Source organism: Podarcis pityusensis (genome assembly GCF_964106645.2).
Source record: "Podarcis pityusensis genome assembly, chromosome: Z".
Classification (NCBI taxonomy): domain Eukaryota; kingdom Metazoa; phylum Chordata; class Lepidosauria; order Squamata; family Lacertidae; genus Podarcis; species Podarcis pityusensis.
Window position 1 is genome coordinate 17,273,949 of NC_138044.1, and position 14,066 is coordinate 17,288,014.

Here is a 14,066-nt window from a genome sequence, read left to right on the forward strand (position 1 = left end):
CACCCAGCTCCTAGGAATGTCATTGCAATATCTGTTCGGTTGGTGCTTAAAAAAAAAAAAAAAAAAACTTTAATAACAACAAAATATGCTCTTGGTTTAACTTTGGTCTGGTGCCTTGATTTCCACCCCGTGCCTAATAATTACCATACCACAATTCCCAGTCTGGTGAGTTAGCTGGGAGAAAGGCTGTTTTAGTGAATGCAGCTCAGATTACTAGGAACTTTCGCTTGGTGTATGTGATGAAGACCACAGGACGGGCTGAGTTGCTTGCTTTGCTCACTTCTCTTCCTTCTGTCGGTGTCGGCTAAGCTTCTCCCACCTGGTACCCTCCAGATGGTTTAGACTGCAACTCCTATCAGTTCCCAGGGCTATTTCAAGACATATGGAGGGCACCAGGTGGGCAAAGGCTGGCATTCTGTCGGCACAGGCAGCCCAAGAAATGACAGTGAACTCAATTACAGAGCTGCAGGCATTTAAGTGTTAGATTAATCAGCTCACAGCAGTCAACTAATCAACCAACGTGGCACAAACCTATACAAATACCTACTTAGACACTTCAGTTGATTGCTTAGAAGAGAGGTGTTTCATTCCCACGATTAAGAAGTAAGAGTACTAGCTTTTTCTCCTTTTTTTTGGTGGAAATATTTGAGATCTGCTGGTAGTACTAGGGAATGAGAAAAGGAGGCCTCCTTCGGTTATTTCTTCTTCTTCTAAAAACGAAGTGTCATTTTTTGCTTATTAAAGACAAATACTCTGCCTCATTTCCTTTAGTGTCTCAGAGAGTCGCCCCCATGCAGGGTTTGAAGACGGTCCAACTGTGTTGCTACTCTTCAATTGTTAAATAGGTTAATCACAAACCTTTTAACAGATTGACTTTAAAAAAACAACTGTAATGGTTTAAGTAGCAAAATACAGTGGCACCTCAGGTTACATACGCTTCAGGTTACATACGCTTCAGGTTACAGACTCTGCTAACCCCGAAATAGTACTTCAGGTTATGAACTTTGCTTCAGGATGAGAACAGAAATCATGCTCCGGCAGCGTGACGGCAGCAGGAGGCCCCATTAGCTAAAGTGGTGCTTCAGGTTAAGAACAGTTTCAGGTTAAGAACGGACCTCCGTAACGAATTAAGTACGTAACCAGAGGCACCACTGTATATGTAGATTTATTTGGAAATAAGCCCCACAGAGTTAAGTGTGGCTTACCCCCAACTCAGTGCACCTCCAAAAGATTTTTTGTTGATGTCTAGATACATAACAACCCATAATACCCCTTGGGAAACAACACCTCTGTCCTTTTCTCTTTATCATTTGTACATTCATAAAATAGACCAAAATGGGCCAGGTCAGAGCTTCTTCTATCCAGAAATGATGACAGGCAACATGATTTGGCAATTCAGAGACAGCTGAGTTTTCTCCATACTGTATTCTCAGTCCATTTTGCAAAAAGACAGCAATTCTGTTTGGTTTTTTAAAAAAATGAATTACAAATGTAGTTTTCAACGCATACTTATTGTACACAGGGACATAGGAAGCTGCCTTATACAGAATCAGATCATGGGCTCATCTGTCACTATGGGAGGGAGGGATATAAATCAAATTATTACCATTCTATTCTTCTTCTTCCTTCTACTGGATATTGTCCCCTTCAGTTTCAGTAGCATATTATTATTATTATTAATAGTAATAATTAATTAGCATATTAATAATATTAACAACAACAACAACAACAACAACAAATTTAATTTATACCCCGCTCTCCCCTGCCAAAACCGGGCTCAGAGTGGCTAACATCAAATATATGACATATTACCATAAAATCAAACAATCAATTAAAATACATCTTAAAATCAAGTCAGAATCAAAGTGAAATCCAATCGTATGGCAACTCGCAAAGTAGGAATGAGGACCTTAAATGCTCACCAGGCCTAACTGTTTATATTGATCTTATATGAGCCTGTGAGAAAGGTTGGGGGGCCACTTTCATGCAAATTCTTATAAGGAGAGAGGGGAAGTCAGACTGGACCCTGACCAAAGGCCTGGTGGAACAGCTCTGTCTTGCAGGCCCTGTGGAAAGTTGTCAAATCCCACAGGGCCCTGGTCTCTTGTGACAGAGCATTCCACTAGGCCAGGTCCACAGCTGAAAAGGCCTTGGCCCTGGTCAAGGCCAGTCTAATTTCCTGATAAGAAATACATTGGAAAACAAAAAGAAACAACTCCTAGCAGGGGTTGATTTATTACCTAGAATACAACTCCTTTATGATTGTGGGACATCCAGAAAGTAGAAAACAATGCAGCAACGCAAGAACACGAATTATTCCCAAAATGTAATAATAAACAAGCTTCTTCCATATGTAGGTTAAGCATGTATACATGTATGCATATTGGAATTGGAAAGCTTTTCACCACAGATCCAACATGTAGGCTGAGGGACATTTTCATCTCTAGTCTGTGAAACCAAGATGCAGATAGCTAGCCACATATTGTCAACAAACTCCCCCCCCTCTTTTTTTTCTTTTTTTGAGGTTTGCTTGGGCCTGCTACTGGTGTGGAATTAAATGAGTCTTCTGCAGCACCGTCTATCCATATTCTGCAATATATCTATCTCTATATCTAGTCTGAAATGTCTAAATGTTTCTTTGTCCTTGAATCATGCCACCACACTTGCCATCCTCTTCTGACACCCCAGTGCGGTGTAGCACTGCTCTAACCACTACACCACGCTGACTCTGAACACAGGCTCATTCTAGCAATCATTCATTACACAAGCAGCAAGTTAAACACAGAGAAAGGGTTGCGTTCTGATTATAATTCTAGAACTTTTCTAACTTTTCTATTCCATTTTCTAACATTCCTTTCATGCCACACTACCTGTGACTTTATGGAGCTGTGCCTTTTTCGACTGACATCTTGGCACTGTAGGGTTGGCAGGAATCTCAGGGTTCATCTAGTCCAGCCCTGTGCAATGCATGTCACGCTGGATTTCATTCTCACCAATGGGTGTGGTGTGATGTAACAACAAACTTTCAGTGGCACTCCCCTGCCCTTTATGCACACACTTGCCTTTGTCCCCCCACGAATCTCCTATGAAAACAACAGGAGAGCACTCTAATCTGGTATAACTACCCAAATTCCTTCACTTTACTCCTGCAATTTTCCGGGCTAAGGGTACTTACTGAAAACTGATTCTTTTTATTCCTTTTTTTAAACCTAGAATCAAATCATACAGAAACAAGTGCTAAACATGAGTTCTAGATTTCCAGAAGTGGCTTTTATGTCCTATGAAAGCTTAAATATACAGTCATACCTCATGTTGCGTCTGCTTCAGGTTGCGTTTTTTTGGGTTGTGTACTGCCAAAACACGAAAGTTTCCGGAAGTAACCAGAATGGGTTACTTCCAGGTTTCGGCAGTCGTGCATGCGCAGAAGCTCTAAATTGCGCTTTGCACATGTGCAGAAGCACCAAATCGCAACTGCACATGCGCAGACGCAGGTTGCGAATGCTGCAGGTTGCGAACGTGCATTCCGCACGGATCACATTCGCAACCCGAGCGTCCACTGTAATGCGGAAATTAACAGGGAAATGGAATAACCTGCCATGCGAAGGCAACCATAGTTTAGAACCTTATTATGATATCACTGTTTTTCCTTGAAGATTCAGGACAGATAAAAGAAAGTAAGGAACTCCCTCCCACAGGAGGCAGTGATTGCAGCCAGAGAGAGAGAAATGTTTTTGAGGCATAGCCATGCATGGTCTCACCCAAAGAGGAGGGGAAGATGGATGTTACCTCCTGGGCCTTTCTGAAAGGTTTGACACTGGTGCCAAGACTTCCTGGCCACTTTATAGTACAGCATACCTGGTTCTGTTCCATGCCAAGGACTCAAACCGCACCTTTTTGGACCCTCTGTGTCTAGTGATCAGGGGTATTGGATTGAGTGCAAACTATCTGATATATTTATATACATATATTTGTCATTGAAAACTTGAACTGTTTCTCTTTGTGGGTGTTTTTATCCCATTCTCTCTATTTCTAGACAGTTGAAGCTCTGCCTCTAACCAGGCTGGGGAGTCTGCTTGGGGAATCAGGACAGGTATGTTGGATTATAGCCAAATGATCCCAAACCTTAAAATTTAAAAATTTTTGCACCCCTCACAAAAATCATTATTTCCCCCCCTCTTATTTTGATACAGCACAACAAGCAGCCTAAAGCACCCTCCCCAATCCCAATTAGATGAAAACTATTAATTATTATTATTTTTCCTCCCCGTCAATATTTTTAATGTGAGGAAGTGTTGGGGGGTGGAAAATCAACCCGTCATTTGATTTGTCCTCTCTCATTGTGTAGAAACCGGTTGAAGCTGTTCCGAAAGGGCCAGAATATGAGCCCAGCTGATATGTACAGGTGGAAACTCTCCTCCCATGAACCCTGCAGTTCTACCTGCACCACAGGTAAGCCTGAGGGGATGAGCTCGGCAAGGGGCCCCCTCACCCCAAGAATGGGAAGAGAGGAAGCAAATTTCTAAATCCCATAGGCACAAACTGAAGCACCTGTTCCCTATGAAATCTGCGCTGCTCCACATTTTGCAGTGCAGTTCTCTGATCAAAGAATAAATATATAAATGTGTATGTTAGGTTTTTTTATCACTTAAAATGCACCAGCAGCAACATTCTTATCCATATTAATTAATATATTAACAATATTATCAGTGGCGATCATAATGAGCCTGGGATCTTTTTCATGCAAAAAGCAGATGCTCTAAACACTGAGCATTCTGTGATTCTTGCATTGCAGGGGATTGGACTAGATTACACTTGGGGGTATCTTTCAACTCTACCATTCTATGATTCTGATGGTTTATTTATGTATTTCATTTATATCCCCTCTTTTCTTCCAAGATGGTTCTCCCCCTCCTCATTCAATCCCCACAACAACCCTGTGAAGAAGATTAGATTGAAAGGCAGTGACTGGCCCAATGAGCTTTGTAGCCAAGTCAGGATTTGAACCCTGGACTCCTAGGTCCTAGTCTGACAATCTAACCACTACACCACACTGATTAGTATTACTATAAGGTCCCTGGGCAGGCACACCCATTAGCACAAGGACTGGATTCCCTCCTGGGGCTACATGCCAGTGTTAAGGGAGGAACATTAACCAAAGTGGATTGAGCAATAGATGCAACACTTGCCATTGTACAGAAGGCAGCATCCCAACCCATGCAGAATTCAGTTTCCGAACTCACATCTCCCAATCCAAGCAAACCATTTGCATTTCTATTAGGTCCATGGAAGGCACCTCTGGTGCAGTTTGGGCCACGATCTGGCAAACTTGACAGGGGTCTGCTGGACTGAAATGCGGGAAGGCTTGTACCCACCTAATGTTTAATTGACCCTTTTCAACCTGAATTAAACATGGTCAACGGTAAGGTGAGAAGGATATATGCAGACTACCGTATTTTTCGCTCTATAACACGCACCTGACCATAACACACACATAGTTTTTAGAGGAGGAAAACAAGAAAAAAAATATTCTAAACGAAACAGTGGATGTATGATTTTTGTGGTTCATGCTGTGGCCACAGACATGTGATGTGATCTGACGGTGAGTTTGGGGTAGCCCAATGCAAAAATCCTGAGGATCCATGTGGATCCGTCCTTTGTAACCACATTTTTGCACCACTGCGGCCCCAGGCAACAGTGGGTACATGATTTTTTTGGTGCAAGCTGTAGCCATGGACATGCTATGTGATCTGATGGTGAATTTGGGGTGACCCAGTGCAAAAATCCTGAGGATCCATGTGGATCTGTGCTTTGTAACCACGTTTTAAGTGGGGAGGGAAGGAAAAGCACTCAAGGGACAAGGAACACGTGTGGGGTGGGTGGAGAAGGATGCTGTTAATAATGCAGAAGAGGGGTATAAGAGGAGAAGGCTCCTCTCCTCTCCCGCTTTGCTCCTTTAAAGGAAGCAGGCTCTCTGTCCCTCTCTCCTCCCCACTCAGCGGCTCTTCTCCTGCTTTTGCTGTTTCAAAGCGAGCCACAGAGGAGGGAAGGAAGGGGAACCATGGATCCTCTGCTCACGACTGCAGCAGATCCCCCCGCCATCCGTAGGCATTCGCTCCATAACACGCACAGACATTTCCCCTTACTTTCTAGGAGGAAAAAAGTGAGTGTTATGGTGCAAAAAATACGGTACTTAATCTCCTTTTGCCCCCTCTCCTTGCCGCCTGTCCATAAGCATCCCCTTTTCCAGCCCTGGGTCACTCCAGGTAGGTCCACCCAGGGCAATCCAGGGCTGTCAAGACCCATTCCAGACCCATTCCAGAATGGCCAAAAACTGTCTGATTTGGTTTGGGATCTGAGATTTGTCCAAGACAGATAGATGGCCTTAATGTCACACTTCGAGGCTCCCTTCTGGACAGGGAGAAACACTCAGAGGGAGGGTACAGCGCAGGTCTGGCAAAGGGTGTGGCCTGGAGAGAAGTGGGTATGGCTATGGGAACATCCTGAGGGCCTCATAGATAGCCCTGGAGGGCCACATTCCAGCAGAATGTTCAAGATGCAGGAGAACAAAAGGTACACAGCACATAGTTAAACTGCGGAACTCCCTCCCTCAGGAGGAAACGATGGCCAATAACTTGGATGACTTTAAAAGACGGTTAGACAAATTCATAGAGGAGGAGAGAGTTATCAGTGGATACTAGCATGGGGGCTATGCTCTGTCTCTGCAGTTAGAGACAGCAATGCGTCTGAATGCCAGTTGCTGGAAACTGCAGGAAGGGAGAAGGCTCTTGTGGTCAGGTCCATAGCTGTCAACTTTTCCCTTTTCTTGCCAGGAATTCTATTCGGAATAAAGGAATTTCCCTTAAAAAAAGGGAAACGTTGACAGCTATGGTCAGGTCCTGTTTGCAGGTTCTCCACTGGCATCTGGCTTTCCACCGTAAGAACATTGGGTCATTGGCTTGATCCAGCAGAGCTCTTCTTATAAAGGTTTATTGTAATAGCAGAACCTCTGTGTCTAGGGAGAGTATACCTCTGAATACAAGGTAATTGGAGAATACTCTTGCACTCTGATCCTACTTCCATTTGGAGCATCTGGTTGGCAACTGTGAGAACAGGGTGCTGGAGTGGATGGGCTCACTTTGGCCTGATCCTGCAGGGCCCTTCTTATTCCTGAGGCTTCCTATGCCTGAGGCAGAGCATGGGAACCAAGAGTGTTCTGGGAAAGTCTTCTTGTGAAAAGTGGTGCAGAGTAAGATGGAAGGTAGGGCAGAGACTCTTGATGGGGCAGAAGACCCTGAGGAGGTAGGGCTGGAGGAGCAAATGTCACAGATTCTGTATTGGGCAGTTTCCAATATTCCCATGATGCAAATCACTGGTCCTTATAGCTCTATATTGCCAACACTGATTCCAGTGGCTGGAAGCTAGAATCCAGTGACATCTGGAGGGCTGCAGGTATGTCCCCCCCTCCCTGATCCACACTGACCTGTCTAAATACAGGTGTGATGTCCACCTATGCCATGTGCATCCGCTATGATGGAATTGAAGTGGACGACATGTACTGTGATGCAATGACCCGCCCTGAGCCAGTCCATGAATTCTGTGCAGGAAGGGAATGCCAACCAAGGTAAGATTATGATGTCAGGTGATTGACAGGTTGGTGGCCTCTCACCTTGTTGTTAAAGGCACCTAACTCCCTTGCTGCCTTGATGCTTCGTCTGCTGGGTCTATCCACCTAGAATTGTGAGTTCAGTGTTATGGGTCTTATTCTGTGGAACCCCCTTCCTAGTTTCTCCTAGCTTCTGTTCAGTCTTTTAGATCAGGAGAGCCTTATTTTTTTGTTTAAAAAAATGCAATGGGTTTTGGCTCAATTACTTGACTGCAACAAATTCCAGAAAGCAGAAATTTAAAAAGCGGAATGAGGTCAGATGATGATGATGATGATGATGATTGATTACACTGCCTTTACCCTAAAGTAAAGGGTATTTGTACCCTATCCTTTAGCCAAAAGGGCTCCCTGGAACAGCTTACATATGGTCAATTAAGACAAGACAGTCCATACCTGCAGGCTTACAATCACAACAACAACAACACACACACACACACAGAGAGAGGGGGGGGGAGAGACAAGTAGGGAAAAGGAAAACCAAAATCAATTTCTCAGGCACCAATTTCTAAACCAATTTCTGTGGGAAAGGAGTTCCACAGCTTGGAACTGCCACAGAGAATGCCCTCTCCATGGCTGCCAACCCCCAAAAGATTCTGAGGGCAGAGGGACTACCAAGGGGGCCCCCTCTGCCGATCTTGGCTCCTGAGGGGTCTGTAGGGACGTTTAGGCACCAGGCAGCTGTGAGCACATTTCCTTTCTTGAGGTTTGCCCCCATCACCTTCTTCTATCCTGAAATGCCCCATTCCCTCCAACACAGGTGGGAGACAAGTAGCTGGAGTGAGTGCTCCAGGACCTGCGGTGAAGGCTACCAGTTCCGCATTGTCCGATGCTGGAAGATGATCTCGCCTGGGTTCGACAGTTCCGTCTACAGCGACGTGTGTGAATCTGCTGACATCACCCGTCCAGAAGAGAGGAAGATCTGCAAAAACCCAGCCTGCGGGCCGCAGTGGGAGATGTCTGAGTGGTCAGAGGTAAATCTGCAGAAGGGATATGTTTTTGACAGGGAAGGATTTAGGCTTGGAGTTAGCTGACCTTAGGAATGGCCGAATCTGTCCATTATCTTTCCAATCCTAATTTCATTTTGTCCTATTTCCACGCATCTTTTCAAGAGTGTTTTATTTTTTAAAATAAAAGTCCTCTTGAAAATTCGTAAGCATTTTAGGGCCCGCTTCTCCTTATAGTAATTTTTGGAAACATTTCTGTATGTTTGTTTCATTGATATATGCTTTTGGGGAACACACTTTACCCTGATATATATGCATCTTGTACACATTTTGGGATTTGTTTGCTTTGAGGAATTGTGCAGCAAAATTCAGAGAAGTCTGAACTCCAGAGGGTAATTTTGTAGCCTGTGCTCTGTGGCCCTTTTGGCAGGCACAAAAGGGGCATCTATGGAAGCAGAGCCCCTCCTGCTGGTGGAGAACCACCAACTGCCCAGCACCCTAAATCTTCCCAGTGGCAGAAATCGTATGTCAGGATTGCTCTGTAAAACAAACAAGTGGACTAGACAGGCCATTGGCCTGATTCAGAAGGTTCTCCTTAGCTCTGCCTGAACACCACAGAATTATTGTGCCACCTGTGCAGTGGGGTGGGTGCAACAAACGCCCCCCCCCCAAGGCGAGACTTGTATTGCCTTTTCTCCTGCATGCACACTCCTGAAGGCTGAATAAGAGCATCTTGGGGCAACTGGTCTGCTGGATAGAGAGCACTTGGCATGCCAAGATCGCCCTCCTTCGTCCCCGAGAGAGAGCTTGGATATGGTTCTGGTTCATACTTGAAATTCCCCTTCCATACTGAGTGCCAGCGGTAAATGCTTGGCTGCCAGCCCTTCCCACTGAAATCCTGCTGTGTTCTTTGCTTTTATAGGATGTTTTTTATTCCTCCCCCCCTCCCACCACCACCCCACAAAAGAAACACACATCCACCCACACTCTGGTATAAAAAAAAAAACGGATTGCTTCTCCCCATGCTGAACTGAGCGATTTAAAAAGAGAGAGTCTTGATTGTGTTAAGCTACCTATTTTATGCATTTTGGTAGGTGTCAAGCCGAGATCATTGGAGCGCAGGGGTCCTTCCTCCAGCCAAAAAAGCAACACTAATTTAATTTTGATCCAGCAGGCGAAGTTCAAGCCAAGCCAGCTTCAGACCTTGGCTTCCTTTTTCCCGTCCAAAAAAAATAATGAGCAGCATCCCTTACCACCCCATACCACCCCCCAAGTCTCAAGTCCCAAAGAGATAAGTGGATTACTGTATCAGGAGTGCTGGGTGCTGATTGCCACGCTCTGCTGTTGTCATCACTTCTGTCACAGTATAAATATGCACCAGACAGACTCGCATAATGCAACACCTGTGTGATTGCAACCCCACTCTGCATTATACTGGTGGGTTAGACTCACCTGTGTCATTTGAGACAGGACTTGGGGCTCAGCGGCTGCATTCATGTGCTGGATGGAGATGTTACATTGAAGATCAAACTGGGAATGCAGGGGTACTTAGGCCAAACTCCAAATGTGTCCCCAGGCCTCTCTGTCTAGCCCTTGTGACACTCATAGGCCACAGCTCCTCTTCCCAGGCCACACCTTCACAAACCCTTTGCTTTACACACCCTGGTTTTTTGCCTAGCTGGAATGTGTAATTGAACTCTGATAATTCCTCTTGCTTCTCTGGATGTGGGGTAGAGAGGTTTGTTTGTGAAGGCTAATTTACTGTACAGGTAAAACTGCACCCTCTCTAGCCCCCATCCAGGGAAGCAAGAGGTAATAACAGAGTTAATACCTGCCCTGTTGGAGGCAGAATACTCAGTGCTTTTTTTCTGGAGGTATGCAGGGGTACACATACCCCTAAACATTTTGTGAATCTTTGTACTTTTGCCCATTTACTGTATTTATTTCCCCCGATTTGAACTATAAAATGGTGATTTTCTTGAGTCAAAATGAGAGTACCCATAAACATATTTTTAAAGAAAAAAAGCACTGAGTAGACCTATGAGTGCCAGTTTCTGGGAATCCCGGGGGGGGGGGGAGTTGTGCTGTTGTGCTCAGGTGCTACTTTGGGGCTTTCCATTGCAGTATGTAGTTGGTCACCATGGGAACAGGGTGCTGGAGTAAGGTGGGCCTCCTTTGGCCTGTTCCAGCAGGCTCTTCGTGACTTTTTATGTTCTTACATGTCATACCCTGCAAATGTCCCGGAAAAACAGGGACATCCCTTTTTTTTCTTCTTGTGAGAGAAAGCCCTTTCCGCCCCTGCAGCGGAGAGGGTGTTGCGGGCAGGATCCTCCTCCCACTCCCGCGGGGGCTTCCCTTGCCCCCGCGAGACTTGGGGGAATCCCCGGGCGTGTCTGCCACCCAGCCCGCCAATCGGCGGGCGGGGGAGGCGTGGCCCGGGCTATTTAGGGCCAGGCACGCCCGGGGACCGCCCTCTTTTCCCCTTGCCCAGCTGTTGAGTGGTTTTCCCACCCCACCCACCCTTAGATTAGCTAGACTTGGCCTTGCTATGGACTCCGGTTGGTCGCCGCAAGGGGCCTGGTAGGAATTTTTCCAAGTTGGCGCAATTTCCTGCCTTTTGGTTTTTTCGCCTACCTCGTAGCAATCGTCACAACTTTCTCGGCATTGGCGGTTAGGCATTGGCATGGGGCAATGGTTAGACAAATGGAGGGGGGGAAGGAAGCGCCATCACCTTCCCCCAATGTGAAGGGGTAGTCCGGTAGAGGACTCCGGGGGGCGTGGCCTTGTCCGAAGCCTTGCGAGGTTGGGCCCCCGGCACGCCCCCGAGCGGTGACACCCGTGGGATCCTAGTTGGCGTACTTCAACAGGACTCCCGCGGTTCGTGTTCAACCCTTCCCGGACACCATGCCGGGTAGTCGATAGGAGCCAATGCCTAAGGCCAATACCTTCAATTTTCGTAATCAATAAAGTTGTGGCCATTTACGCCCATTAACCTTATATCATTGTGTCCGTGTCTTCATTTCATTGGGGGAGGTGACTTGCCACGCAATGGCAGCCATTTTGGGCACAGTGATCTCGCGTGATTTCATGCCACAATTCTCCCCCTCTCAAAAGTGCTTTCACGCAGCACACATTTTGGTGTGCCATGTCTGGAAAAAGTGCTTTTTGGGTTGGAAATTGTGGTGCAAAATCACACAAGATCATGGCTCCCAAAATGGTCACTATGCTCTCACAAGAAAAAAACAGGAAGATGTTGTCCAGGAATTTGCTGTTGTGCCACTGGAGAATATGACATGTTTAGTTCAAGGGTATATTCCAGATAGGCAGAAAGGAGAGCTACTGAAGGGTGTGGCTTGAAAAGAGAGGGTGTGACTTGAGGAGAGTTCTGAGGGCCAGAGAAAAAGGTCTGCAGGGCCATTTTGCTCCCACCCCGGAACCTGAGCTTCCCCACTTCTTCCTTATGGAAATCTTCATGTCAGTTCTTGGTCAGGCCTGACTCCTGGGGTGCTCCCTGTCTCTGTCAGAAACACAAGCTCTTTGGTCAGATTCTTGCCATCTCAATCACTTCCTGTTCCCTTTCTCCCTTCCCCCAGTGTACAGCCAAGTGCGGTGAGAGGAGTATTGTCAGCAGAGACATCCGGTGTTCAGAAGAAGAGAGGCTGTGTGATGCTAGCACCAAGCCCCTGGCAGAGAAGAATTGCAGTGGTGCCCCCTGTGACAGACAGTGGACCGTCTCTGACTGGGGACCGGTGAGTTCACAAGGGTATGTGGGGAGGGAACCATCTGCAAATGGAGGCAGGGGAGTTGGGGGAGAACCAGCTATAAATGAGAAACAAAGTAGGGCGTGTTGTGTGTGTTTGCAGCTGGCTAGTCTATCTGGCTAAGGATTTTGCTCATGAAACTCATAAGCAAGGCAGGGAGGCAGCTGCACTCTCTGACTGATTGAACCCAATGTCTGCTATCTACAGATATACTGCATTTGTACATGGTGGTTCCACTCATTTAGCTTTGTTAATAGTCACTACGATCTTTGAGAATTCTTGGAGAACAGGTAAGGTCCCTGCAGACTGGAGGCAGGCAAATGTTGTCTCCATCTTCAAAAAGAGGAAAAAGAAGACCCAGGAAACTACCAACCAGTGAGCTTGACATCAATACCAGGAAAGGTCCTTGAGCAGATAATTAAACAGTTGGTCTGTGAGCACCTAGAAAAAGTTGTTGTGATTACAAAGACCCAGCATGGGTTTCTGAAAAACAAGTCATGCCAGGTCAATCTCATTTCTTTTTCAATAGAGTTAAAAGCTTGGTGAAGGCTGTGGACAGAAGATGAAGAGGTAACAGGATTTAGTGAGCAGGGAGTCCCTGGCACAGAGAAGTCCAGAATCAGAATCAGAGGCAGGAGAGGAGGGAGGCCAGGAGGCAGAGATGAGTCAGGCTGGTGAAGATGCGAGGGTGTTTCCCCTTCTTGCTGCGACAAGCTCCCTTCCCCCTCGTCTCCCAGGACAAAACGAGGTATGAAGAGGGAGGAACAGAGACAGGCATGTCAGTGTAGTCTCAGGTTGCTTGGGAAGTACCCAGGGGAGGAGGAGATCTATTGAGAAGAGTTGCTGTGTTCATTAGGCCTGGCGCTCTTGAGCAGACCTTATTTCTTCTAATAAAGAGTTAACATCACTTACTCTGTGTGATTTATTCCCACCAACTCCTGACACCTTTCCAACTCTACAGTTCTATTATTCTATGATTCTATAGGTTGGTGGCCATCACCACCTCCTGCGGGAGCGAGTTCCATAGTTTAACTCTCCTCTGGGTGAAGAGGGAGTTACTTTTATCTGTCCTGAATATTCCAACATTGGACAGCCATGAGTCCTAGTGTTATGAGAGAGGGAGAAAAGCGTCTTTCGTTCCAATTATTTGCCTGGAGTCAGGTGGCTGTTTAAAGCCCCATGCAAAATCCTCACAGCTCTGGGTGGCTGCTCTGTGCAATTACGAGAGAAGACCGGCGTGAGCCAGAGGACCCTGAAGGCTCCTTTTTTGGGTTAGCGTCTGAATTACCCATGTCTGTGGTGTCTGTTTTTGCCATCTGAAAGCTATCGGTTAAGCCAAGCTGGCACAGTTTCCCACAGTGTGGGGATTAAATTGCATTTGTTAGCTGTATGCTTGGCAGACACTCCTTGGCTTCCAGTAAAAAAGCATGTCTCCAGCTGTAAGCACAAGTCCAGCTGCAGACAACTCCTCACCCCTGTCTCCTATAAGGCAGCCATCAGTCCCTGCCAGTTCGGCCGGTCTGATGCTGAGGCTAATGAGAGAATGTCTGTGCTGCCCTGGGACTGATGGGAGTTGTAGTCCGAAACATCTAGAGGGCACTGAATGGAGAAGCCTGCTTCAATGCAGGTTGAAGAACATGAAACTTGTAATTTTCTCTGCTCCTGGACTCAGTTCAGGTGGCAGAGAGAAATCATAGA

General features: G+C 46.3%; 2 protein-coding genes and 1 long non-coding RNA gene across 6 annotated transcripts in view; 2 read left to right on the forward strand and 1 right to left on the reverse strand.

The window, feature by feature from the left end:
• The window catches only part of LOC308468088, a 28,179-nt gene extending 24,529 nt beyond the window's left edge, over nucleotides 1-3,650 (reverse strand). The window contains exon 1 of the long non-coding RNA XR_013981461.1: nucleotides 2,871-3,650. This is a non-coding gene — a long non-coding RNA (uncharacterized lncRNA). The remainder of the gene's footprint in view (nucleotides 1-2,870) is intronic.
• The window catches only part of PRRX2 (paired related homeobox 2), a 192,640-nt gene that overhangs the window by 151,104 nt on the left and 27,470 nt on the right, over nucleotides 1-14,066 (forward strand). The window lies entirely within an intron of this gene.
• Nucleotides 1-14,066, forward strand: part of ADAMTSL2 (ADAMTS like 2) — a 39,555-nt gene that overhangs the window by 19,094 nt on the left and 6,395 nt on the right. For all 4 annotated transcript variants that reach the window (XM_080989761.1, XM_080989762.1, XM_080989763.1 and 1 more), the window contains 4 exons: nucleotides 4,346-4,449; nucleotides 7,495-7,621; nucleotides 8,421-8,634; nucleotides 12,201-12,356. In XM_080989761.1, the coding sequence (XP_080845887.1) occupies nucleotides 4,346-4,449; nucleotides 7,495-7,621; nucleotides 8,421-8,634; nucleotides 12,201-12,356 (601 nt within the window). The remainder of the gene's footprint in view (nucleotides 1-4,345; nucleotides 4,450-7,494; nucleotides 7,622-8,420; nucleotides 8,635-12,200; nucleotides 12,357-14,066) is intronic.